Raw genomic sequence first — 24,166 nt, 5'->3', positions numbered from 1 at the left:
GGTTCTGGGGCTCTGGTGGCAGGGGGAGGTGTGGGGCACAGAGAGCACCCTAATGCTGTGGTGTCCTCCCTGCAGGAGTGGCACTGGCTGCTGCCCAGGAATGAATCTCCTCCTAGTCAGGGGGGCAGCGGGGCTGGTGCCATCAGTGGTTGGTTCCCAGGGGTCTGTGGGGCCAGGGGAAAGCTGAACGAGAGGGATGGGGCTGGGAAATCTACTGCTGGCACTGTGCCCTTGCCCTACCTTGCAAAGGGCACTGGGCTCTGCCTGGACACATTTTCCTGCCTGCCCTCCTGCCGTTTAACTCTTCACCGTGAGACACAGAGGTAACAGAGCCCGATCGGAGCAGGTGAGGGTCTGGCACTTGGGTTCACTGCCTGCACCCAGCCCTGTCTGCTTCTGGGGGACCTGGCTGGGCTGGGGACTGTGAGTGCTGGGCCGGGGAGACTCAGAATGTTGGTGTGAGGGAGGGGCAGCACTGGCCTGGAACTGCAGGTTTCTCTCTTAGTACCAAAATTGGGCTGACATCTACCCTGGTGTCACTTGGTGCAGCAAAAGGTGCCAAGATGTCCAAGAGGAAGCCAACTTTGGATGAGGAATCTGAGGAGGAGACAACTCCAGATGACAAATCTGAGGAGGAGAACAAGAGTACAGGTGGGGAATCGAAGAAGACTAGACCAGGCGACAAACCTGGGAATAGCAGTAATCCTGGTAGCAATAATCCAGGTGGCAAAGGTGAGGATTACAATATTCCAGGTAACAAAACCAAGAGAATTCAGGCAGGTGCCTGATCCCAAGGTCTCTCCCAGGCAGCCTGGCAGGTGCTGGGAAGCCCCCACAGATCCCCAGTGACTCAGCTGCCCTCTTGAGAGCTGGGGATGTGCTGGAGCAGAGCGAGGGGCTGGCAAGGTGGTGGCTGAGTTTGTTCTAAACTGTGTTTGATTCACCTTGTGCTGGTGACAGGTGACACACTGGGCTGACACGGGCTGTGTGTCCTGTGCTGTTCTGGGTCAGTGGGATGCATTGGGCAGGGCAGGGCAGGGCAGGGTGTCTGTGGGCAGTGGGATGTGCAGGGGCCGGGGTGAGCTGAATGCAGGGGGGCCTGGGGGAGCTGCTGCTCCCACCCCCTGCCCTGCCTGGCACAGAGCACTGGGTTCAGCCTGGGATGAGCTTTACTGCCCACACTCCTGTCTTCCTGCCATTTTCCTTCTTAGACTGGAAAACACTTGCCAAAAGAGCCGCCATTGGAGCTGCCATTGGAGCCGTAATTGGAGCAGGTGAGTGAGGGTGTGGCAGTGGCTGAGCAGTGCTCGGGTTCACTGCCCAGTGCCAGCCCCGTCTGGGTGTGGAGACTGGGCTGGGCTGGGACTGGGAGTGCTGGGGAGAATTGGGGTGCTGCTGTGGAGGAGGGGGCAGCACTGGCCTGGAATCAGTGCTGCAGCCCTGCCCACTGTTCCTGTCCTGCCCAGGGTGGGGTGTCCCTGCACCCCACAGTCCTCGCTCCCCGCCCTGACCCCTCAGTCCTTTTGGGGAGGCCGGTTCTGGGGCTCTGGTGGCAGGGGGAGGTGTGGGGCACAGAGAGCACCCTAATGCTGTGGTGTCCTCCCTGCAGGAGTGGCACTGGTTGGCACCCCAACGGTCGCTGTTAAGGTGGGGTTAACTGCAGTCAAAATTCTGCTGAGTTCACTGTGAAGATGATGTCAGAACCTGCCATTGCCAAGGGTGACCAACCCAAGGAGGGAGCAGCTCCAGATGCAGAACCCAAGAGAGGTGTTGATCCTGAGGAGTTGCCAGGCAGTGTGGCAGGTGCTGGGAAGCCCCCACAGACCCCACCCTCTCAAAAGCTTTGGATTCCCCTGAGCAATGAGTGCCCTGCAGCCAATAAAGTTGCTTTGCCTGCAGCAGAGATGGTGTTGCTGTGTTACTGGGGCTGAGGGATTTGCAGCCTGGGGACACAAGGGTGCCTGCAGGACGTCACCACTGCTGCTCTGTGACCCTGGACTCCTACAGCTGTGGTGCCACTAACCCTGCTGCCTCCTCTGGGCTTCAGCAGAGCAGGAAATGCAGCCAGACCCATGGCTGGTGTGTGGCCCAGGCCCATGGTGGGAGGGTGGCTGGCAGGAGCCTGGTGGCCATGGCACAGTCGGTTTGTGCCCACGAAGAAACTCCTGTTCTTGCTCCCCAAAGGAAGGTCCCAGCTCAGAGCACACCCGGCACTGCTCCCCCTCCAGGCCAGCCCACCATGGGTAAGTTGGGTGGCTGGTGGGGCACGGCCCCTGCAGAGGGACAGTGTGGGGGACACGGGGACCCCGAGTGTGTCCCTTCTCCCCTCTCCTCCTGGGTGGGGGGACAGCGGGGCCGGTGCCATCAGTGGTCTGTTCCCGGGGTCTGCGGGGCCAGGGGAAGGAGGGGGATGTGGCTGGGAGAGCTGCTGCTGGCACTGTGCCCTTGTCCTTCCTGGCAAAGGGTCCTGGGCTCCTCCCAGGCTGTTTCCTGCCTGCCCTCCTGCCGTTTCAGTTTCACTCTTTGCTGTGAGACACAGAGGGAGCGGAGCCCGATCGGAGCAGGTGAGGGTCTGGCACTCGGGTTCACTGCCTGCACCCAGCCCTGTCTGCTTCTGGGGGACCTGGCTGGGCCAGGGGCTGCGAGTGCTGGGCCGGGGAGACTCAGAATGTTGGTGTGAGGGAGGGGCAGCACTGGCCTGGAACTGCAGGTTTCTCTCTTAGTGCTGAAATCGGGCTGACATCTACCCTGGTGTCACTCGGTGCAGCAAACGGTGCCATGATGTCCAAGAGGAAGCCAACTGTGGATGAGGAACCCAAGGGGGAGACAACTCCAGATGAGGAATCTGAGGAGGAAAACAAGAGTACAGATGGGGAATCCAAGAAGACTAGTCCAGGAAGAAAACCTGAGGATAACATTAATCCTGGTGGCAATAGTCCAGGTGGCAATCCTGGCGATAACAATAATCCTGGTGGCAATAATCCAGGTGGAAAAGGTGAGGATTACAATATTCCAGGTAACAAAACCAAGAGAATTCAGGCAGGTGCCTGATCCCAAGGTCTCTCCCAGGCAGCCTGGCAGGTGCTGGGAAGCCCCCACAGATCCCCAGTGACTCAGCTGCCCTCTTGAGAGCTGGGGATGTGCTGGAGCAGAGCGAGGGGCTGGCAAGGTGGTGGCTGAGTTTGTTCTAAACTGTGTTTGATTCACCTTGTGCTGGTGACAGGTGACACACTGGGCTGACACGGGCTGTGTGTCCTGTGCTGTTCTGGGTCAGTGGGGTGCATTGGGCAGGGCAGGGCAGGGCAGGGTGTCTGTGGGCAGTGGGATGTGCAGGGGCCGGGGTGAGCTGAATGCAGGGGGGCCTGAGAGAGCTGCTGCTCCCACCCCCTGCCCTGCCTGGCACAGGGCACTGGGCTCAGCCTGGGATGAGCTTTACTGCCCTCCTGCCTTTTTCCTTCTTAGTATGGAAAACAATTGCCAAAAGAGCTGCAATTGGAGCTGCAATTGGAGCAGGTGAGTGAGGGTGTGGCAGTGGCTGAGCAGTGCTCGGGTTCACTGCCCAGTGCCAGCCCCGTCTGGGTGTGGGGACTGGGCTGGGCTGGGGCTGGAAGTGCTGGGGAGAATTGGGGTGCTGCTGTGGAGGAGGGGGCAGCACTGGCCTGGAATCAGTGCTGCAGCCCTGCCCACTGTTCCTGTCCTGCCCAGGGTGGGGTGTCCCTGCACCCCACAGCCCTCGCTCCCCGCCCTGACCCCTCAGTCCTTTTGGGGAGGCCGGTTCTGGGGCGCTGGTGGCAGGGGGAGGTGTGGGGCACAGAGAGCACCCTAATGCTGTGGTGTCCTCCCTGCAGGAGTGGCACTGGTTGGCATCCCAGCGTGCATTTCTGCACTGGGGTTCAAGGCAGGCGGCATCGCCGCTGGATCCATCGCTGCCAAGATGATGTCGGCAGCTGCCATCGCCAACGGAGGGGGAGTGGCAGCCGGCAGCACCGTGGCTGTGCTGCAGTCCATCGGTGAGTGGGAGGGCAGGGCAGCTGGGCTGCACTGGGTTCCTGCCCTCAGGAACACGGGGTTATACCCTGGCCTTGCTGTAGGGCCGAACCAGCCCCTTGAGCTGTCACAGGTTGGAATTGCTCTGAACTCTCCAGGCTCCCCCTGCCCAGGAGAAGTCCTTGGCTGTCCCTGCCCCATGCCCGGTCCCCCAGCAGGCAGCCTCAATGCTGCTGGGACATCACTCTTCCATCTGTCTTGGCAGGAGCTGCAGGTTTCTCTCTTGGTGCCAAACTTGGGCTGACAAGTGCCTTGGGGTCACTCGGGGCAGCAGCCGGTGCTTCGCTGCCCTTGAGGAAGAAGACTCTGAGTGACAAACCCAAGAAAAGTTAACTCCAGGTGACAAACCCAAGGAGGGAGCAGCTCCAGATGCAGAACCCAAGAGAGGTGCTGATCCTGAGGAGTTGCCAGGGACTGTGGCAGGTGCTGGGAAGCCCCCCCCGACCCCACCCTCTCAAAAGCTTTGGATTCCCCTGTGCAATGAGTGCCCTGAAGCCAATAAAGGTGCGTTGCCTGCAGCAGAGATGGTGTTGCTGTGTTACTGGGGCTCTTGGGTGATGGTGCCACTCGAGGGTGACAGAACACAGGTGACATTTGGGCCCAAGGACTGACCTGAACCAGCAGTTCCCCTGCCCTGGGTGTGGGGAAGGTTTGTACCTACAGCCCATCCCAGAGGAGCAGGACTGAGCGTGAGCTGCCAAACGCCTCGTGGGAAGGGCCAAGTGTTGCTGTCCAGGTCTGCAGCTGCAATTGTAGCACTGGATTAAAACCAGTTCAGCCCTCCCCACCTGAAATCTGTGAGATTCTGCTTCTAAACTTAGATTCCAACATCATACAGAAAAGGAGGATGCACTCTTCTAGTAAGGTTAAAGGTTTTTAATCACTTTTCCAGAGTACAGATACAACTGAAACAAAAACTATTCTGGGGGTCTCAATAATTCACTTATTATTACCATACATTGAACTCTATAAATTCTTATATAAGAAAAAGTCTTTTTAATATAGGTTATGATGCAGTGGTGACCTAGTTACATCTTTTGAAGTAACACTTTGCAGTTATATAGCACCTTTCATCATGGGGCTGCAAAGCATCCTATGGAATTCTGCCTCATAATGCCCAAAACGAGGTAGAAAAGTCTGGCCAATTTACAGAGGTACAACCCAGGTGCAGATTGGGAGGGATGAGATGTGAGGCATCATTGATCCAACACCAGTGAATCCAACAGGGAAGTGGATGCTGGAGCCTGGGCTGGGTGATGGGTGGGTGGCTTAGCCAGGGAGAAAGGTCAGGGGCCATCACCCTCACCCTCCTCTCCAAAGCAGCTGCCCGGCTCCCAGCAGCTCAAAAAGACCTTTTCAAATAGTTCTGGCTTTTTGTGTTACAAATATGCAGGAGAGAGGATAAAAAGTCCAGGACTTGCAGGCCCAAGCCCCTTCATTGACTAAGTACCAAGAGTTAACCAACCCGGGGTGACTCGTCCCACCCACATCCACACGGATCTGCCAGGATTAAAATTGTGCCCTTGGGATGCATTTTGAGATTTGGGGTGTGATGCTCTGTCTAACTTCACTGTTTCATTGCCCTAAATTCCCTTTTCCCTCCTGGCAGGTGACAATCAGGTAACTCAGGTTTTGTTTCTTTAATAAAAGCCGAATCTCTGCTGAAAATCCATCAGCTTAGGGAATGTGATTCCAATGGACATTTGAGTTCTGTGGTTAGGAGAATCCAAGCTGCCAGAGTTCCTTTGAGACTTCATGACTTTAAAAACCCTTCTACAGCTGTGCAACACTCCCTGGAGCAGAGCCAGCACCGGTGCCAGGGGCTGAGCACCAAGGACCTCCGGGGCGAGATGTTTTGAATACAAAACTATGAATCCCAGACACTTCAATATTTATATGAGTTTTTTGCCACATACTATCAATTACCTGCCTGCCCAAAGCACCTTCCCAGCACCCTGCAATGGCTCCTTTGCCACTTGCTCTTCCTGGGATGTCCAAAATTGTTCCCTCAGAAAGCACAACACAATAGAAACGTCCTGGAAAGTGTCTCGGGAGTGTGGTGGGGAAACTCAAGAGAAAAAGGCAAATTCTCACAGCTCAGCCAGGTGCCACGGGATGAAGTTAGAGGGACTGTTTGTGCCAGTGGTCAGACTCAGTAATTTCTTCCTTAGTTTAAAAAAATCCACCTAAAAAAAAGGGTTGGAGTCAACTGAGTAACAAACATAATTGTGCAAAACCATTCAGGCATTGCAAGGTTGATGATGCTCAGGGCTCCTACTGCCAGGGGGCAGCTCTTTGTTTCAAAGACAGAATATCTTAATTTTGCCTCTGAAATGTTTAAAATGGATGATACATTGAAGAAAAACTGGAGAGGAACCTGTTTGTGCCAAGGGGAGCCAATCTCCAACCTCACCCAGGGGTTACGAGCTCCACAAGCATCCGATACATGAATTTGTTCCAGGTTTGTTTGTTAAGGCAACACCAAAACTACTTCTCAGGGGACTGAGGAGAGCTACTGAGACTGTTATCAAAAAACTTTATTGCACATTCAGTCACCTCTGTGACCCTGGCACAGAAGTGGCACCGAGGGAGCTCCTGCTGCAGAGCACACCCAGGCCACGGGGCACGAGGGACTTTGCTACTGATTTAAAGTCTCTGAGGGGCTGGAGACTATTCCAGAGAAATCCAAGGGCATCTTTTAGAGCAGTATTTGGCAGAACAATTCCTAAGATAATTTAACTTCCTTTTGCACTTAATTCTGTGGTTTTCAAAGCACCCTCAGTTTCCTGCTTTTGTGAACCAAAGCCAGGAGGTTCAAAACCTGGAGCGGCAGGTTTGTCAGAGCACCTCCCCCAGCAGGACCTGCTGGCACACTGAGGGCAGGAGCTTTTGGCATTTCTTTCTCACACCCATCTTTGCTTCTTCTCTGTCCACACTGAGACTACAGCAGCATTTTTCTCATATTAAAAAACTATTTCAGTAGACCGTGTTGTGCACTCAGCACAACTGAGTCAGAAATGTTGATTAAAAGGAAGTTTGTGTTCAGAACTTTGAGCCTGTGTGTACGATCTACAAATATATTTTAATCCTTCAAGGTAATCCTTCCTGTAATCAGTATGAATTCGAGCTGACAAGAAATCCCTCAGGAGGCAAAAAAAGTCCAGGCTGACCCTGGACAAGGCCAATCATTGCCAAAGGACCTCCAAACAGCAGTGAAAGTGAAACTACTCATGTTAATTATTACCATAAAACTGCACTGAAACGTTCCTTATCTCAGAGCCACCAGGTAAAAGGAGTTCATACAACGTTAAACAACTTTGTTTTCAGCACGTGAGTCTCAAAAGTGATTTCACTTTCCTTGCTGAGAGAATCTGAAAGGTAAGTAGCTTTCACTCAAAGCACCTGGAAAAAATTAACCTAAATGAAAGTGTTCCCAGACAAGAAATGGTGAGAGACTTCAGAGGAAGGAAAAGGAGTTTTTACTCGTAAGGTACAAATATCCTATGTTTATGGGAATGTTTCTGTTAATGTCTCTTAAGGGGACACTCAGCTGTGGGATTATTTTTCAGACCATCCCCACCCGAGGAAAGCCTGCCCTCCCCACAGCCTGTGTCCTCACGGCTCCCTTGCTCATCCAGGGGGTCAGGGAAGGAGGGAGCAGCCAGGGGCAGTTTGCTGCAGCCCCCAACAGCTGCACTTGTGGAGGGGATGCCCAGGAAACACAGGGATTCCTGGAGGCTCCCCCTCTCCTGTGGACACGGATGCTCTGGGCACACCCGTGTGCAGCAGACACACCTGGGGCCTTTAATGCCCTGCAGAATGACTCTGTTTTCCCTGGAATGTTCTATCCACCATCCCAATCCAAAGCCCTGTGCCTGCTATTTCACTGTTCACTGTAACTACAGGGAGGGCCAGGTCAGTGCTCCTGGAAGAAGGATGGGGCCCACGGGAGCATCCCTGAGTGCCAGGGTACAGCCCAAACATCTCCCCTGGCACTGCCAGGCCAGGGACAAAGCAGGACCTTTGCTCAGAAATGACAGACACAGATGGGCTTTGATCAGACAGAATCAGGGGCAGGTTTTACTTTTCACATAATTTTCTGTATTAAAAAATACATCAGTGAAATCTGTTACAGGCAGGGACAGGACTACCGAGTACACAACGTCAATAGACTACTTTCTGATTTTATTTTTGTTAAATTACTTTCGTAACTGCTAAAAAAATAATTAAAAAACAAAAAAACCCAACCAACCAAAACAAAACAAAACAAAAAAAAAGGAAATATAATTCAAGGCTGTTGATTTTTTTTTCTCTTGAAACTTTAGTGACAAGCTCAAATATCAGACCCCTGTTACAGAAGATGGATAACTGACCAGAGCTAGATAAAAACCATACAATTCTCTTCTTTAAAAATAGTTTGGGTTTCCAATGAATTTGTGATCACTGGTCATCAGAAACACACGTCTAGAGCTTGAGAAAACAGAGCTACAGAGAGTATCTGATAATGTCCTGTCCTCTAAACACCACGTGGGAGCTTTTCTCTTCTAAAAGACTCAGTAACAGCCAAGCCTTAAAAAAATCTCTTTCAATTTCCAACACTATGACTAAATCTCTTTGGGTGGGGTGGGAAAAAAAAACACACATGGTTATTTTCTACCACAGTTCCGGTGTCAGAAGTAATACTGCATCCTTTGCACAACACTGCAAAGGTGGAAAGAGAAAGAGTGTGTGTGTATTTCTGTTTGAAATGACAAAGCCCTCTCCGGATTCACCTCACAAAATAACCCAAACAGCAGGAGGAGGGAAAGAGGAGAAAGGAAAAGCTGCCTTAAGGGAAAAAAACCTTCTGTGCACCACAGGATTGGGTGGACTGCAAGGACAGAGTGCAGAGCTCCTGGGCTGGGGAAGGGACTGCACAGGGCCCAGGATCCCCTGCTGTCCATCCCCCGGATCTGCCCTACAGCACCTCTTCCAGCAGAGGAGAGCCCGGAGTGAGAGCCGGAGTCTGGCCTCCTGTGACCATCCCACAGCAGCCAGAGTTGTCCATCTGGATGGCCAGTGGCTCCTGCCTTCCTAACACTTGATCCCAGATTAAAAAAAAACTATAAGAGTGTATGTGTAGGTGTATTTATAACGGAAGGTGTCTGTCTGTCTAAACCTCACCCCTTTCTCTCGGATCCTTGGGAAGATCCTCGTGTTCCCTGGCAGCAAGGACTGCCAGCCAGCAGGCTGGGCAGTCACCTGAGCCACAGCCTAGCTCTCCGTGCCCAACAGTGTGAGGGGAGATTTTACACAACCATTTGCCTTAAAAATATCTCACAACTTTTAAAAAATCCTAAACAGATAAAGGATTTATGCACCACTCCAATAGGTGAGTTCCACTTGGATTTGTTCTGAGGATTGGTCGGTGCCACAGGACGTCGGGTTTTGCAGCTTACACAGCTTGCTTCCTTCCAGTTCCAGTTTGTACATCCACTGTGGTACAAAATCTGCCTGTAGGTGACATTTTCTTGGCCTATTTGATACACATTTTCCAAAGGCTGGACGTATTCACATTTTGGTGCTTCTGATGTGTATTCAAAGGAAAATACCCCGCTTCGGTTAGTCTGATAACTCAATGTCAGAGTCCTCTGATTTGACTTTGGCAAGTTCTTCGTGTACCTCCCTCACCATAAGAATCCGAGTTAACATGATGTCCAAGGTTCCTGGGTCTATGGGCAGTGTGGAATACCACATGGGGCTGTTGGGGACACAGGAGCGCTCGGGCTGCAGGTAGAACACATCACTCCTCTGCTTCACGCTTTCAGAGCTGCCAAGGGAAAGAGAGGAGGCTTTAGGAACGCTGGGCTGCATTCACAGCCTTACTCAGGAAAAATTTAAAGAGAACCAGCAGGGAAATCAAAGCTACGTTGAGACAAAATTACAATTTAAACAGTGTCATTTGTATCTTTTTCTTAGACGGTCTCCCTCATTCCACTTAGGGAACAGTTAAATTGTTTCTTGATCTCTCAGCATTAGTTGGTCATAAAGAAACAAAGGAAATCAGAGTGACTTCTTTACAGCAATGGTTCTTTGATCAGAGTGCAATCCAATTAATGGCACTGGCAATGGGATGATTGATGGATGCATTTGACATCCAATCTCTGAATGAAAATGGTTCCAGGATTCCAGAATTGATTTATATCTATGTCCTCGCTATAGTCTTTCTAACTCCTAAATACAAGTTAATCTCACATCTCGACAGGCAAGACTTATCAGGAGTTTTACTTAATTCACACTCCTTCCTCCTTCTTTCACAGGAATTATGATGTTGGGGTATTAGTTACAATCTCCTCAAAAGAAGGAGATTGGGAATTCAGGGAAAGAATGCCATGGGCACTGCAGTAACGACCCCAGTTTACATTTACACCAAGAATTTATTTGTTTAAAGGATACATCTCTCCCTGTAAGTCCACTCTTGACTCAACACCAGTAACAAAAAATACCTATTTGGGGGTCCCAGCAGTGCTGCTGCTGGAATTCCTGTCAGGATGGTTCCGCTCACACCGAGGATCAGGAATTGGAGAGAGGAGCCACAGCACAGGCACAGAAGGTCTGGGTGGGCTCCTTGCCCAAATGCCTGTTCTAATCTACACACAGGGCAAAGATCAGGTTCTGTCACTCACCATTTTGATAAGTAGAATTCATAAAGTCGGACTGGACACCGCAGGGGGTTTTCTGTGTTCTCAGCCATCTCCACTGCTGTTGGACTCTCCTCATCTTCACTGCGTTTCCTTTTGCCTACGGATAATTTATCTGCATACACAAAAGTGGCATCACAGAAGTTCAGTGGAAAAGCAGCACCCTCAGGAAGCAGCCCAGGTCTCTGAGCCCAGCACCCAGGGGTGACTCTGCACCACCCAAAGACACACTGGAACTATGAACTGAAGAGGCTCACAGGATCAAACACTTCCCTCTCCCAAACACCAAAATTAACCGAGAACAAAAATCTGTCTTTGCCTCTCAGGTCAAAAGGAGAGTCCCTGCTTGTGTGCAAGCCCCTAACTGCTGTTCTCAATTGGGGCTGCCAGGTTTGTTCCCAACACAGACCCAGGACAAATCTGGGAATTAAAAAGGCACAGTGAGGGTCTGGACCTTGAAACCTCAAGAATATGGAAGTGCTGAGAAAAGGACTTCAGAAAAGGCCTTTAACTCCTGCAGTAGTTAATAAAACTTCATGCAAGTTGAAGATGTTATAAAATACTATTAAACCAGTGAAAAATACTGGAAATGTCCAGGAGAACAGCATATGCATAGCTCTGCTTACTGAATAACACATTTTTTTCTCCCCAGTCCTTTTTAAAAAAGAAGCAGACAATACAATGAATTCTGTGATCCAGACAACACCAACCTGATTGCCCAAACCCCGATGGTCAGAGAGCACTCACCTGATTCTACCTCTTGTTTTTGAAAGGGTGGGAAAAAACGTAAATATGTCATCTTAGTATTATACTTCAGAGTTCGGGTGCGCCTCATAACATGGGCAAAGGACAGTTTCAGGTGCTCACTGACATTCTTTAGTTGGAAGTATTTGGTGTTGAAGAATAGAAGGGTGTTCAATAAAACGATGGGGGAATATGCACCCAGCTGCTTACACTCCCACAAGTGTTCCTCTTCAATTCTTGAGAACATATAACCTGGAAAGAACGGGCAAAGAAAGAAAGAAAATAGTTATTTATGCTTTTAAGTCCTCTTTCAGCCAAACTATATTGATGAACCCTATATCAGGCCAAATTCACACCTATCATAAGCAATTTTAATCCAACAAAATCAGAATTCTGTAGGCAGAAACACAGGAGGGACATGGAGAACCAAGCTGTGGAACAGCATTATCTTCCAACACCTGAAGGGAAGGATACAAAGGAACACTGCAGACACCAGCAGATCCTCACTAAGTTCTAATTTCACTGTATTAAACCACAATCAGCCAATTCCAAAAATGTGTAATTCCCATAACACTGAGCATGAGAAAACATTAATTTATGACAGAGCTTCATCATGCAGCTACACCAAACGAAAGAATTGTCCTACCATTTGGAAGAATTGTAGGTTCCCAGATTTTCAGAAGTTTTGTGAGTTCAATCATGAACCTGGAATAGGGCTCGGTAAAAATGTTGTCTATTCTACCATTCTCAAATAGGTACTACAGGAGAAAAAACAGGGAGACACACAGTTTGTGATTAAATAACATTGCAGAGAGCATACTTCAGGACACAACAGGTCTTGCCACTGAGAGTCTTTCCTGGGTAACCCCTCCCATGTAAACTTTTATATATTAGAAGAGCATCACGCAATTATTTTAGATCTAAAACATCCCACCCTACAGCAAACCCTTCCAAAGGTTTGTGCCTAGGCAGAAACACCCAGCCCCCCACATCACATTCCTACAAGGACAGAAGAACTTGGTCTCTCTAAGCATAAAAAAGTCAAGACAAATCAGCAAAATACGGAATTAAGACAAAGAATAAAGCACAAAAAAGAGACGCTGTTGCCTCCTCTACAAAACCCAGGCTGCTATGTGGGACTAGGGATGTAAAGCATAAATAGCCAGAGCAAGTTCTGTCTGTTCCCAGCATCCCCCTGATCCTTGGAGTTACCTGCTGAATTCCAAGGCACAAGTATAAGATGCTGTCAGGATCGTATTTTTCTCCGTTTGGTCTCCGCACCTCTTGAATAAACTGGCACAAGCCAAAACTCAGCTCAGCAAAAGTGCATGAGAGAATGTCCTCCTTGAGCTTCACAGGATGAACTGGGGCCAGGAAAATCATTGGAACAATTAATTCAACAGATTAAACCTTCACACATTCCTTATTATTTCACGTAGGCAGAGCTCCCGAATCTCCTCTCACCCATGAACGACCCTGTATGGGCTGACAAAGAGGTTTCCCCTCTCCAGCTGGACTCAGGGCAGTGAGAGCCTGGAGCATTTCCTAACAGTTCTGCACATAACTGAGGGCAGCAAATCTGACTTCTTAAAGGCAGAAGGAAGGAAGAGTTTAATGGGACACGTGGGGGATTTGGAAAGGGAAGTAGAGCAACCAGGAATCAATCAAATGATCTACAGTGAAATCACCAGGCTTGGCTGCTCCACACTTTAAAAAGTGCCTGCTTGGGAATAAGCAAGCAGGGAATCTTTCTGGGAGTGGGCACAGTTTCTTGGAAATAACTGTAATATTTACTTCCTTAGCCACAAGAAGAAAACAGTAACTCATGTGATTACTCCTCTTCTGGGAAATAAACCCCAGCTGCTCTCATGTAATGGCAACAAAAATTTCAAATGAGAGATGAAAAAGCAGATCTCATCCTAATTAGAATTTTTCCCTTTGGGATCTTTCTTATACAAGTCCTGTCATGCTTAGTTCTTTACATTGCACAAGTATTTATTATGCTTTGCTCTCTTCCTCACCATCCCCAAAAAGCTCAGTTCTATTCCTAACTTAAATTCTCTGCTTGACTCCGAAAATTTGCCCACAAAACTCAGTGCAATGATGTAAGATCTGAGACAGGGAAAAGGGGAGTCAGCCATTGCCAAATCCCAGGACTGCTGGGCTTTTGTGAAAAAAATAATCCATCATTGGAAAACCAAAAGTGACATTTTATGTCATTATTATCTGTCACCCCAGTGAGACAAGAGGAGCAATGAAGTTAATTTCAGGCAGGTTGCAGCACAGACTTTTGGAATGTTTCTTTCCAGCTGTGAAGCCTAGAGATAAGGTGCTAAGATTTTGATGTTGTAGCACACAATTATTTTACAGCAAACGGTTCTGCTGACAAACAAATACCTTGGGAGTGCGCCAGCTACAGATGAAAAGGATGGGGCCAAGTTGGTGCTGTCAACTTAGAATTATGGCCTGATAAATCTATGACTCTGTACTAGCTCAGAAAAGCTCTGCAGCTGCATAAGAGGCATCTCTGCTACAAATGAAGAATCACTACATGCAAATGAAGGCAATTCGGGGGTTAAAAGACCAACATTTCTAATGTTTTACAGCCTGTTTTTAAAGCAAGCAGATCACTTAAGAATGTAACAGCCGTGATTTTTAAATGCATGGAAAAATGTAAGACAGTATTCCACAAAATCTGTTCTCCACTCATGGATGTTGCAAACCTCAGTGATGTCTAATCCTAATTTTCACTTGAACAACATATCACGACAAGTGCTCTTCAACTAAGTGTTTCTGTTTCCACTGAGAGACAAATTCACCTGAAAACTTCAGGTCCCCTTGTTCCTCCTGTGCGTTTTTCCACTGGACCCAGTTTTTCCAGGCGTTTACCCCGTACATGTACTTCAGGGTCATCCCAGACACAGAGCACCCGGGGTAGGAGCCCTGCACGAGATTCCGGGGCTCCACAGCAACCACGGACTTCTTCCGTCCCTGCAGGCAAACCAGCACAGCAAAGCAATCAGCATTTAACAGGTTCCTCATCCACAGATGCTCAGATTAGTGCATATGATGTTATTATTTCAAATTCCAGTTCCAGCAGTGCTTCCTTACCCTTCTTTTTGGCTGTGGGAAGCCGTCCCTGTGTCTCCGCCTTGCCCGGGAACGTGACTGCAAACCCAGTCCTTTACTGAGAGGGTCAAATGAGTCTGAAGTCAAATCAACACCATGAAGAGTTTAATTACATGATTTAGCAGCCCAGGTAGAAGTGTCACTGTCACTGAGATACTATGGAACACCTGACACTTGGCAATCACAGCTGTATATTCAAATAATGCTGACATTTCAATGACTAAGCAATCTATGCATTTTCTGTAAAAAGAAAGTAAATTCTCAGCAGAAGCAAAAAACCCCCCGAAACAGTGGGTTTATTTATTCAGGCAAACATGATCTTACCCCCCACTCACATGGATTACACCCAGGGACACAGAACTGATGAGTTAAAGGAGTCAAGCAAGGCTGCCTGCTACTCCTGTCAGGGGTTCTGCAGAATGCTGTCTTTAAAGATACCAGTAATATTTTTAAAGTAGTAATTTTTAGTAGAGCTGATCGATAACTGCAGCTTTAAACACCCAGTTTCACCCCACGAAAACACACAGGCAGGCTGCTGGTACAACACCCATGCAGAAAACCGTGTGTGCTTCAACAGGACAGTGAGTTTTTCTTCATATTGCACTGACCTGATGGGAAATCTGCCTCCAGGTCCTGTTCCACATCCCCTTTGGAGAACTGCTTCAGCTCTGGCTCGGGCTCTGGCAGGGCATTGGATCTCAAGGCGTAGTGGTTCAGCTCCTCCTCCCAGCTGTGGGGGGTGGACACGGCCTCGGACTCCAGGTCTCCGCTGTAGGTGCTGCCCTGGTCTGCAAGGAGAGGGGTCACACAGACCATGGGAAAGGCAGAAACCAGGGGTTTGCCAGAAAAGATGTAAGAGGATCAAAACCCACTTGTAAAAAAAAAAAAAATACTGACTGACCTTTCTCAAATATCTTGGGGTCCAGGAAGAGCTCGTGCTCAGATGTTTGAGATCCTTTGGAGAAAGAAGGAAATCTGTATCTACACATGACTGACACCTTACATGACTAATATAAAATACTTTGCACACCAAAAAAATATGTATTAGCTCATAATATTAACACACATGATGTGTCTTCTCCTTTACTGGAGTTCTCCCAGTAGCTTTCTACCTTGGTCATGCAGAACTAACCTATGCTTGCTTTTCCAAAGGTTTCCATCCCTCCCCATTTGTTGTTTGAGTCATCTTTGGACAAATAAAGATATTCTGTTCATCTCTTTTCAGCTTGTTCAATTTTTACTATATGGGTTGGTCACTATCCAACACACTCTGACCTGCACCACCCTTCAAGAACTCACCATAGAAATCCTGATAGGAAAATACTGCTTTAAAACAGCTGCTCTGTCTTCTTGATTTTGGCTCCTCCTTCTAACACATGATGTACTGATCTGGAGATTACTACCTCTAGTAACCTGTTACTGTCAACACAAGTCAAATCAGCACCCAGGATGGGGGAAAGGGAAATCTCTGTGGTGAGAGGACCTTCCCCTCACTGCATTTCATCTCCTTTTGCAAACCACCACCTACCACCATGAGAATGTGGTTTTTCTCTCTCCGCATCTGCTGCAATCATTTCCGCCATCTGAAGGAGATCAGCTTCAAATGGATTCATGGAAACCTTTTCCTTGCCATCCTGAATATTGTCAATGATCTTATCAGCATTATCCAGGGTAGTTGGGAAGGGCATGGGAACTGGTATCTATGGAACACGTGGAAAATATCAGACCATATTTAAGGCTGAAGGGAAACAGTAAATACACAAGGCAGATTCCTCTCATTTAATCTTACATATATTTCAGGACTGCTGAAATTAATTTTAAAATAACTCCAGACAGGACAACTTGTTCTGTACTCTCCCTACAAACTGGCAGTTTTGTGTGATGATTTTTAACCAAACATTAAGCAATAGGGAGGGAAATGCCTTCAAGGACTCCAAGTACCGCCTGCATGAGCAGACACAACACCCAGTGACACCAAACAAGACTGGAAACCACTGACTTCTGTAGTGAACTGCAGCATAACTTACAGGTACTGGCATCCCCAGGGGAACTGGTGTGTACTGAGTGTAGAGGTGGAGGGGCACTGGCACAAACACTGGTACAGGAACAGGTACCACAACGATCTGGGGCGGAACAGGCGCTGCTTCTGTTACACCAAAAACAGAACAACCCAAAAATCGTCGGAAAAACAACACACAACCACCTGAAAACTAGTTAAGGTTTTAAAATACATTAAATAATACTCTGCTACATGAGTCATGTATTACTCTCTCAACTGCAATACAGACTTTCACAACAGGGGTAGGAGACCAGATACCCACCTGTCTGGCATTCTTTGTTTTGTGTGTGAGGTTTGCAGGAGGTGGCCTTAGTTTGTGTGATTGGCTTGCACAATAAAGCTTTGTTTTTTAGAAGCCTGGGTGGTTTTGATGATGGGAGCTTCAGGGCATCTGTCTGGGTACTTGCCTGTTTGGAAAACACAAAATCAGGGCAGAGTCGGTATCGCTTTGAAAGATAACATAAGAGTAGTGTTTGTTCTCTGCTGTGGGAGGTTGAACAATTTAAAACTCTACTTGCTGATAAAAATGATCATTTAAAAACTACTGCAAAACCAGGTAATTTTGTTAACAGTGCAGTGAACAAATCTGCAGGAATACTGGGTTCCTGCAGTCAAATAACCACTATAAACTTTTGACCTTGGAATCTTACTGATGGTAAAGACATAAAAAGGAGTTAAGATACTTTTGATAACTAAAAGTCTGATACAGATACCTAAAAAACTGAGTAAAGTGATGTGAAACCACTGAATTACTTGAGAACCACAGACACCTCAAGAGCTACAATCTGACAGGCTTTGCCTTAAATCATCCAATCTGTCAGCAGACACAACAGAACTTTTATGCCATATAAGTGCTATCCATTTTTTAAAAAGCATCTGCAAGCTGGATGAATTTTAAAGCCCAATCATAACCAGGGAAAGCAGTTCCAAAATGACAGTGAAAAACTCTTAAATACTTTATTTGTTACTGATACAATTTGGGTGAAAGAGAGAAAAAAAGAGTCTCTTGTAAAACTTACATCTCCTATTATTTTTGCTGTCACAGTAGGGACTGCACCTGTGAAGAAAAAAAAACCATACAATAACCTGTGTACTTATCATCAAGGACCATAATCCATATTCTGCCAAGGTCAAGAAAAAGAATTCCAATTAAAACTCATTCCCTGTTTAGGTACATAAATTCAAGTCATTATTTATACCTATATAAAGGAAGAACAAATGCAACCACCTGCACTGACGTGAAGAATAATGAAGAAGTGGCTGTTGTCCTCAGTGAAAAAAAATCCCTGAGCAAATATAAATGTCCAGGAATAGAGATTTAAAAGCACAGGCATCGTATTCAGCTGCCTTACCCTGTAAGACATTGTTGGAGTTAACAGTAGGCTGGGCAGCTGGGGTGCTTGCAAGGGACACCACGTTTGCTATGACAGGGGTTGAGTCCTTTCTCAAAGAAGGAGGGCCTGAGGAGGAGGCAGGTGCCATGGAAAGGTTTGCTGGACACAGTGAGCAGAAGAAAATGAAAATAAGCAGTAAGATAATCTGTAAAATAGCATTTCTGAAACAACACCCCCCCTTCAGATTTATCTCCAGATGAAAAAGGCTGCTGTGAGAAGGGGATGAAGGTGTAAAGCTGCAGCATTTCAGTTTAAACAGGAGCTGGTTACACAAGCAAACAAAGCAAGAGGGGGAAAAGAGCTCCCACCAGTGTAAGCAGCAGATGTGCACCAAGTTGAAAAGCTGACTGTGGCCTGGTGCACACTATAAACTTCCAGTTAATATACTTTATTGGTTTTGGGTACCTTACTGTTACAGCCACCATCACTCAGTGGGAGATTATGCCCCTCTTTAGGATCAGTGATATTCCTGCTTCTTGTTTCCCTTCCTCTTCCTGTCTTTGTGGGCCTTTCTTTCCCTTTGCCTTTCATTCCCTACAGAAACTCACAGTTCCTGTTCCAGTGGGCTTCATTCCCACCCTCATTTCCATTCCACCTGCTCAAGGAAACAGCTACAGCCCTCATGACACTTCCAAGAATCAACACTTAATGATACAGAAATGGGAACTCTTCCTATGCCCACAGACTGCCCAGAACTGGCTGCTTTAAGTGCATATATGTGAATTTGTATTTACAGCCATTAACTCTATTAATTTCACCACTTGATTGCTCTTGTTAACTGAAAATTAACATTCCACCATATCTGCTCTGTGTTATCAAGACAAGTGACTCTTTAACATGCCTTCACCAGATCAGTACATTTCACCCCAAGAGAACAGGCCTTTTTTTCATGGAAGTGTCTGAAAACCAAGTGCTTTTGCTTCATCTTCTCTAAAATTTGTTTGGCATATGAAGCAATTGCACCTCACACCTACAGGAAGTTTGAAACTGCCTCAAGTAAGAGAGATCTAAACCTGAGCCCATCCAACAGCAACAGGCAAACTCCCCAGGAGAAGACAGATCTTAAAAAGTTCACTGAACTGAGTTTCCAAACAAACATCCACCTCAGTGTCACACACAGCAGCAGGCAGCACCACGCCCAGCCCGGGTTACCTGTGTTGTTTGGGGGTGGAGGGTCAGGAACACTTTGCTGTTTGCAGAACAGCAGGATACAAGGCAGATTGCAAAAATGCTTCATCTCCCCTTGCCACTTGATGGACTCGCCGAGTTTCCCCTGCTTCTTACACCCATCACACTTTGCCATCTGGGAAAAGAGAGTGAGGGACCAATTGAACACACCTGGGAGCACCAACGGGGACAAAAACCTCTGCTGGAGGAGGTGACAACACTGCTTACCTGGTAAAACAGGACTGTGAACTTAGACATGCACTCCTCTGAGCAGAATTCCTCCGTCTTCCCCGCAAAGTGATTCTGGACCAGTTTGGGGGCAGTTTGTAAACAGTAACTGCACATTTTACAGTGGTTTCCCCAGCGCTTTGACAAGTCGTGTTTATAGAGCAGTTTACAAACTGAAAGGAAACAGCAAAAACATTCTTCAGCACCAAAAAGACAACCACTGAGCACTTCCAGTTCTTGTGTTTAGTGATGTCTGTAGTAATTTGTTCAAACATACCATTAAAATGTTAAGTGTGAAGAAGGTTGTGTTCCTAAACCTAAAAAACCAGATTTCTAACTTAAAAATATTAGATTTCTCTTAGCATCACCAATAATTTTAAGGCAAAACACTTGATTTCTCTGAGACAGGGTTTTGCCCTTTCTTACCTTCACTACAGAACGTTTTATCTGTGCCTGAGAATCTCACTGTCTCCTTGATAATTTTCTCAAACCTGCAGTATTCACACAAAGCCATCACACTGTTCTTTTTCTTATACTCATCACAGCAGGTCTTCCCACAGAAGAGGAACATTTTACCCTGCAACACAGCCAGAATGTTTTGGTTTCAATGTCTGAATGAGTCACATCCCAGATAATACATTTTAACCGTTAATAAAAACGCAGAAACATATTTATACCCTTGGAAATCAACAACAGACAGCACCAGCAAATGGATCTCCCCGTTTAGCTTTACAATAAAGCAGAACTTTCTGCAGAAAACCCTCACCAGTGTGCTTTGCCCTTGGATTAAAAGGATCATCTCTGGGTCCAAGAGATGGGAATGTGTTTCTTTAGCCAGGCAATCATTTAGTTTGGGGGTTTTTGGTGGTCTTTTTCTTTTTTCTGGTTTTAAGACCACAGAGCTTGTATCAGCATTTAGTTTGATAATCGTTAAATAATACCAAAATCAGTTCCAAATCCCTCCATAGCAGCTATAGTAAGCAACAGAGCAGTACTAACAGACCACAATATATATAAACCACAATTCCTTGGATTTCTGCTGAGAAAAGAGAGCCTGAAAAGCCCTGATCTCGATTACCTTGTAGTCAAGCAGTTCGGGTTTGGTTGTAAACGACCTGCTGCAGTGCTGACACTTGAGTTTTACAAAAGGGCGGGTAAAAGTGACCTGCTGGCACTGGGCAGCCAGTCTCTGGAGCCCTGCAGCAGCTGAGGTGCTGGTGGAGCTGGGGGACACCGTGGAGGTGGTGCCAGCAGCCGACACCACCGTCCCCGAGGGGATGCTCACGATGACCTGACCCTGCGACAGCGGCACCACCGAGGACTTCAGCCCCGAAGGCTTGTTGAACAAGTTCTGCAGGGAAGCAAAGGATCAGGCTTTATTTTGCAAGGTTACATCTTTCACCCAGCACCCCCAGACACTTCCACCACCGATTTAGCGTTCTGTTAATTCAGCTAAGAAGAAACCCTGGAATGCCTCACCTGAAAAGCCACCACGCAATTGTAGCTGCAAAAATTGCGTATGCTCCCGTCCGACATGGCCAAGTGATACTGAGGGTTGGCTGAGGTTTTACAGCTGTTGCACTGAACTTGGACACCTGAGGGTGAAACAGAGAAGAAAAAGCGATTTATGCAACGTCAGGTTGTATCACAGATGATTTTGCACCGTGCATACAAGAACAGTCTGAATGATGAGCCAAGGTACAGAGAGAAGCCCGAGATGACATTTCTGCAGATTCAGAAGCAGACACTGCAGCTGCTGTGCCTGTTGCTTGCCAGAAATTTAATTAATCTCCCAGTACCCCTAGGATGTCAGTAAGCATTTTTCTACTTCCACAAGAAAAATAGCTGAGAAGATGTTTGCCTGGCTCCCTGCAACACTGGGCTGAGGTCACAAACTCATCACCCCGGAGAACAAGGGCAGAGGAGCCCCAGCAGTGACATGGTGTACGTCCACACAAGTGGCTGGGAAACCCACCAGCTGCACTTGCAAGAGCAGAAAACAGATTTAAGGTTGATTATCATGTTTAAGCTCCCTAAACCCAAAACTGAAATGGTTGTACTGTCACTGCTAAGTTTACCTGTAGTAGAAAGTCCTTATTTATGTTCCCATCTCAGCACTTCCCTTAGAAAAGAATATCAGCCTTAACTTTCAGGACATATAAAGTCTGGGTATGAGCACTGTGAAATTAAGCTTCTAAAGAAGTAAAAGGACAAGCTTACCTGCAGAAGAGACTATTTTTACTCTGTATGCTGACAAACAGTTCACAGAGCAAAACAATTCCGTTTTCCCCACGTTATTTGTGCTCTCCACCATCTCAGCTGAAGATCTCAGAGATTTACACAGTGTGCAGGGTGTGATTTTAGCTGACTTCTGTGGGAACAGGGAAATGGGTCATTCGTTTCAATTTTTTTGAAAAATTTTTATTAACCTGGGAATTATCAGTAACATATAAAACATGTATAAAATGTGCTGGTGTGCTTGAAACCACACTTGTTTTACAGCTGTTATTTATGGTGCAGATGGAGAGAACTATCATATATGGGGTTCTGATGTGTGATGCAAAAGCAGCATGAAATCCTTTCCAGCTTATTTAATTTCATTTCCAGATTTGTTTCAGAGGCCAGCTAATGCTGGAGGTAATTTTCTGGATGAAATACGTTTACCATGTGGGGTTTTTTTAATTCATTAGGCCTTTCTTGGCCTAAGTGGCCTGAATAATGGGACAGCAGAGTCAAGTCACAAAATGACACTCTCCTATCAGAGGGTAATTTTTCCTAAAGTAATTGCATTAAGATAGGTCAGTCAAAAATAACTGAGCTATTAAAACAAATTAATGTTGCCTCAAATGGTCAGCTCTTTAAGAGGATATGTTATAATAAAAAACAAATATGAAAAGTTTATAAATTAAAATCATAATTATCAATTGATTATTACTTTTCCTCTCCACTTAATTTAAGGGCTACAATTTAATTTAATAAAAAAAAATACTCAAACAGGGAGCATCTCAGAGACTGAAAACAGTCACAGTGGGCTGGGGGGTCCCACTGTGTCTTCTTCCACACTGGAATTCTCTGGTAGTTGGTTCAGGGGTAAGGGAAGAACAGAGCAATATGTCTGGGCAAGATTAAGCAAATCATCATCCCTGGAAGTGTTCAAAACACAGGTACATGTGACACTTGGTGAGATGGTTTGATGGGCATCGTGACATTGGGTTGAAGGTTGGACTTGATGACCTTGGAGGGCTTTTCCAACCTTAATGACTCTGTTCCTCCATGAAATGGCAAAAGCAGTTACCTTAGACCAACCCAGTAACTGCCATAATCTACTAATACACTGGGTGTTTCTAAACACCCAAAATCTCCAAGACATATTTTTAGTATTCAGTCCAAATACAGAATCACAGAATTGTGGAATCCCAGACTGGTTTGGGCTGGAAGGGACCTTAAAGATCATCCAGTCCCACCCCCTGCCATGGGCAGGGACACCTTCCACTAGCCCAGGTTGCTCCAGGGGCAACTCCCAGGGATCCAGGGGCAGCCACAGCTTCTCTGGGCAACCTGTGCCAGGGCCTCCACAGCCTCCCAGGGGAGAATTTCTCCCCAAACCCCATCCAACCCTTCCCTCTGGCAGCGGGAAGTCGATCCCCCTTGTCCTGTCCCACATACCTGCTTGTAGGCTGTCACACATATGGAACTGCAGAACTTTTTGGACTGCCCCTCTATCTGCAGGATGTGGCACTGCCCAGAGCCACTGTAGCAGTACCCCCCACAGTATTCACAGCAGTTCATGGTCAGGTTGTTGGCCGAGCGGAACTGGGAGAAGCAGGCGTCGCTGCACAGCTTGTGCACCACGTTCTGGTAGTTCACCTCGTGCCTGATCTGGGGGGGACAGGGACAACATTCAGCAAGGGACAACACTCACAAGGAATGCGAGTGTTCACCTCCCAGACAGCGAGCTGTGCTGACCTAAGGAAATTCAAATGAAGGAATTTGCAATTACCACTGCGTTCTTCTGGCACATGCTGCACTTGCTGGAGATGCTGTTGGTGTGGATAGTGACAATGGGTTTCCTTTTCAGTTCATACGTGGACAGACAAGACTGGCTGCAGAAATCCTTACTGGAGTCCGTGTTATCAAACTGGGCAGTGATTACATCCTTTGGATTTAGAATTTCTCTATGGAAAAGGAAAAACAAACACAGAGATAAAGGATTAATGTTGTTTTTGTGTCAGCTTGCTCCCTCGCTTCTTCTGGAGACTAAACATTCTCCAGCACAGGCAGGATCACAGAATGGAGCCAGATCAAAAAGTCAATTTTTTTTTAGAATCTAAGGAGATATTCGGCCTTGAATACATTAATTCACCCATGTTTTGCTTCATTTTAGGGATTCATAAATCTGTCTTCCTCCAGAAGAAACAAAGCATAAAATACTTTTGGAGAATGTACTCTTGTTAGTGGTTTTGAGAGTGCAATGACATTTCCCAATGGCAGGAAAATGTAGGGCCTTTTGAAATACAGTTTTTCATATTTGGCTCATTTATATCAAAAAAAGACACTCTGCATCACAGTGGCTTTTAAATGTGTGCATGTAACACCCAATTAAGGAAATGGAACTGCCAGCAGACAGACCAATTAACAAGGAACAGCACCAGCACCAGTTTTTGAAGGGACGTGTAAGAGGAGCAGCGAGAGGCGCAAAACCAGCACCGAAGGCTTTC

The 24,166-nt window shown here is 47.0% G+C and overlaps 2 protein-coding genes across 9 annotated transcripts in view; one reads left to right on the top strand and one right to left on the bottom strand.

Moving 5' to 3' along the window:
* The first annotated feature begins 2,483 nt into the window (after positions 1–2,483).
* On the top strand, positions 2,484–4,568 carry LOC113987032 (interferon alpha-inducible protein 27-like protein 2). The gene is made up of 5 exons (XM_027719299.2): positions 2,484–2,564; positions 2,768–2,995; positions 3,463–3,513; positions 3,849–4,010; positions 4,253–4,568. Exons 2-5 carry the CDS (start codon positions 2,779–2,781, stop codon positions 4,378–4,380), a joined length of 558 nt encoding a protein of 185 aa, XP_027575100.1. The 5' UTR covers positions 2,484–2,564; positions 2,768–2,778; the 3' UTR covers positions 4,381–4,568.
* Positions 4,569–8,099: 3,531 nt separating this feature from the next.
* ZMYM4 (zinc finger MYM-type containing 4) overlaps positions 8,100–24,166 on the bottom strand; it is a 34,057-nt gene continuing 17,990 nt past the window's right edge. For 6 of the 8 annotated variants that reach the window (XM_027719291.2, XM_027719288.2, XM_027719293.2 and 3 more), the window contains 22 exons: positions 23,449–23,623; positions 23,115–23,327; positions 21,669–21,819; positions 20,928–21,043; positions 20,527–20,799; positions 19,875–20,025; positions 19,449–19,621; positions 19,206–19,356; positions 18,012–18,152; positions 17,679–17,716; positions 16,922–17,066; positions 16,628–16,746; positions 16,129–16,300; positions 15,502–15,555; positions 15,209–15,388; positions 14,583–14,677; positions 14,291–14,462; positions 12,684–12,835; positions 12,118–12,229; positions 11,475–11,723; positions 10,713–10,842; positions 9,379–9,856 (listed from right to left, as the gene is read on the bottom strand). In XM_027719291.2, coding sequence (XP_027575092.1) covers positions 9,649–9,856; positions 10,713–10,842; positions 11,475–11,723; positions 12,118–12,229; positions 12,684–12,835; positions 14,291–14,462; positions 14,583–14,677; positions 15,209–15,388; positions 15,502–15,555; positions 16,129–16,300; positions 16,628–16,746; positions 16,922–17,066; positions 17,679–17,716; positions 18,012–18,152; positions 19,206–19,356; positions 19,449–19,621; positions 19,875–20,025; positions 20,527–20,799; positions 20,928–21,043; positions 21,669–21,819; positions 23,115–23,327; positions 23,449–23,623 — 3,370 coding nt within the window. In that variant the 3' untranslated portion in view covers positions 9,379–9,648. Of the gene's footprint in view, positions 9,857–10,712; positions 10,843–11,474; positions 11,724–12,117; positions 12,230–12,683; positions 12,836–14,290; positions 14,463–14,582; positions 14,678–15,208; positions 15,389–15,501; positions 15,556–16,128; positions 16,301–16,627; positions 16,747–16,921; positions 17,067–17,678; positions 17,717–18,011; positions 18,153–19,205; positions 19,357–19,448; positions 19,622–19,874; positions 20,026–20,526; positions 20,800–20,927; positions 21,044–21,668; positions 21,820–23,114; positions 23,328–23,448; positions 23,624–24,166 lie in introns of all 8 variants that reach the window. The other 2 variants (XM_027719286.2, XM_027719292.2) reach the window with 2 other exon arrangements.

Source organism: Pipra filicauda, unplaced genomic scaffold (assembly GCF_003945595.2).
Source record: "Pipra filicauda isolate LSUMZ 115617 unplaced genomic scaffold, ASM394559v2 scaffold232_size1229904_pilon, whole genome shotgun sequence".
Taxonomy (NCBI): domain Eukaryota; kingdom Metazoa; phylum Chordata; class Aves; order Passeriformes; family Pipridae; genus Pipra; species Pipra filicauda.
This window is presented reverse-complemented; position numbering and strand designations above follow the sequence as displayed.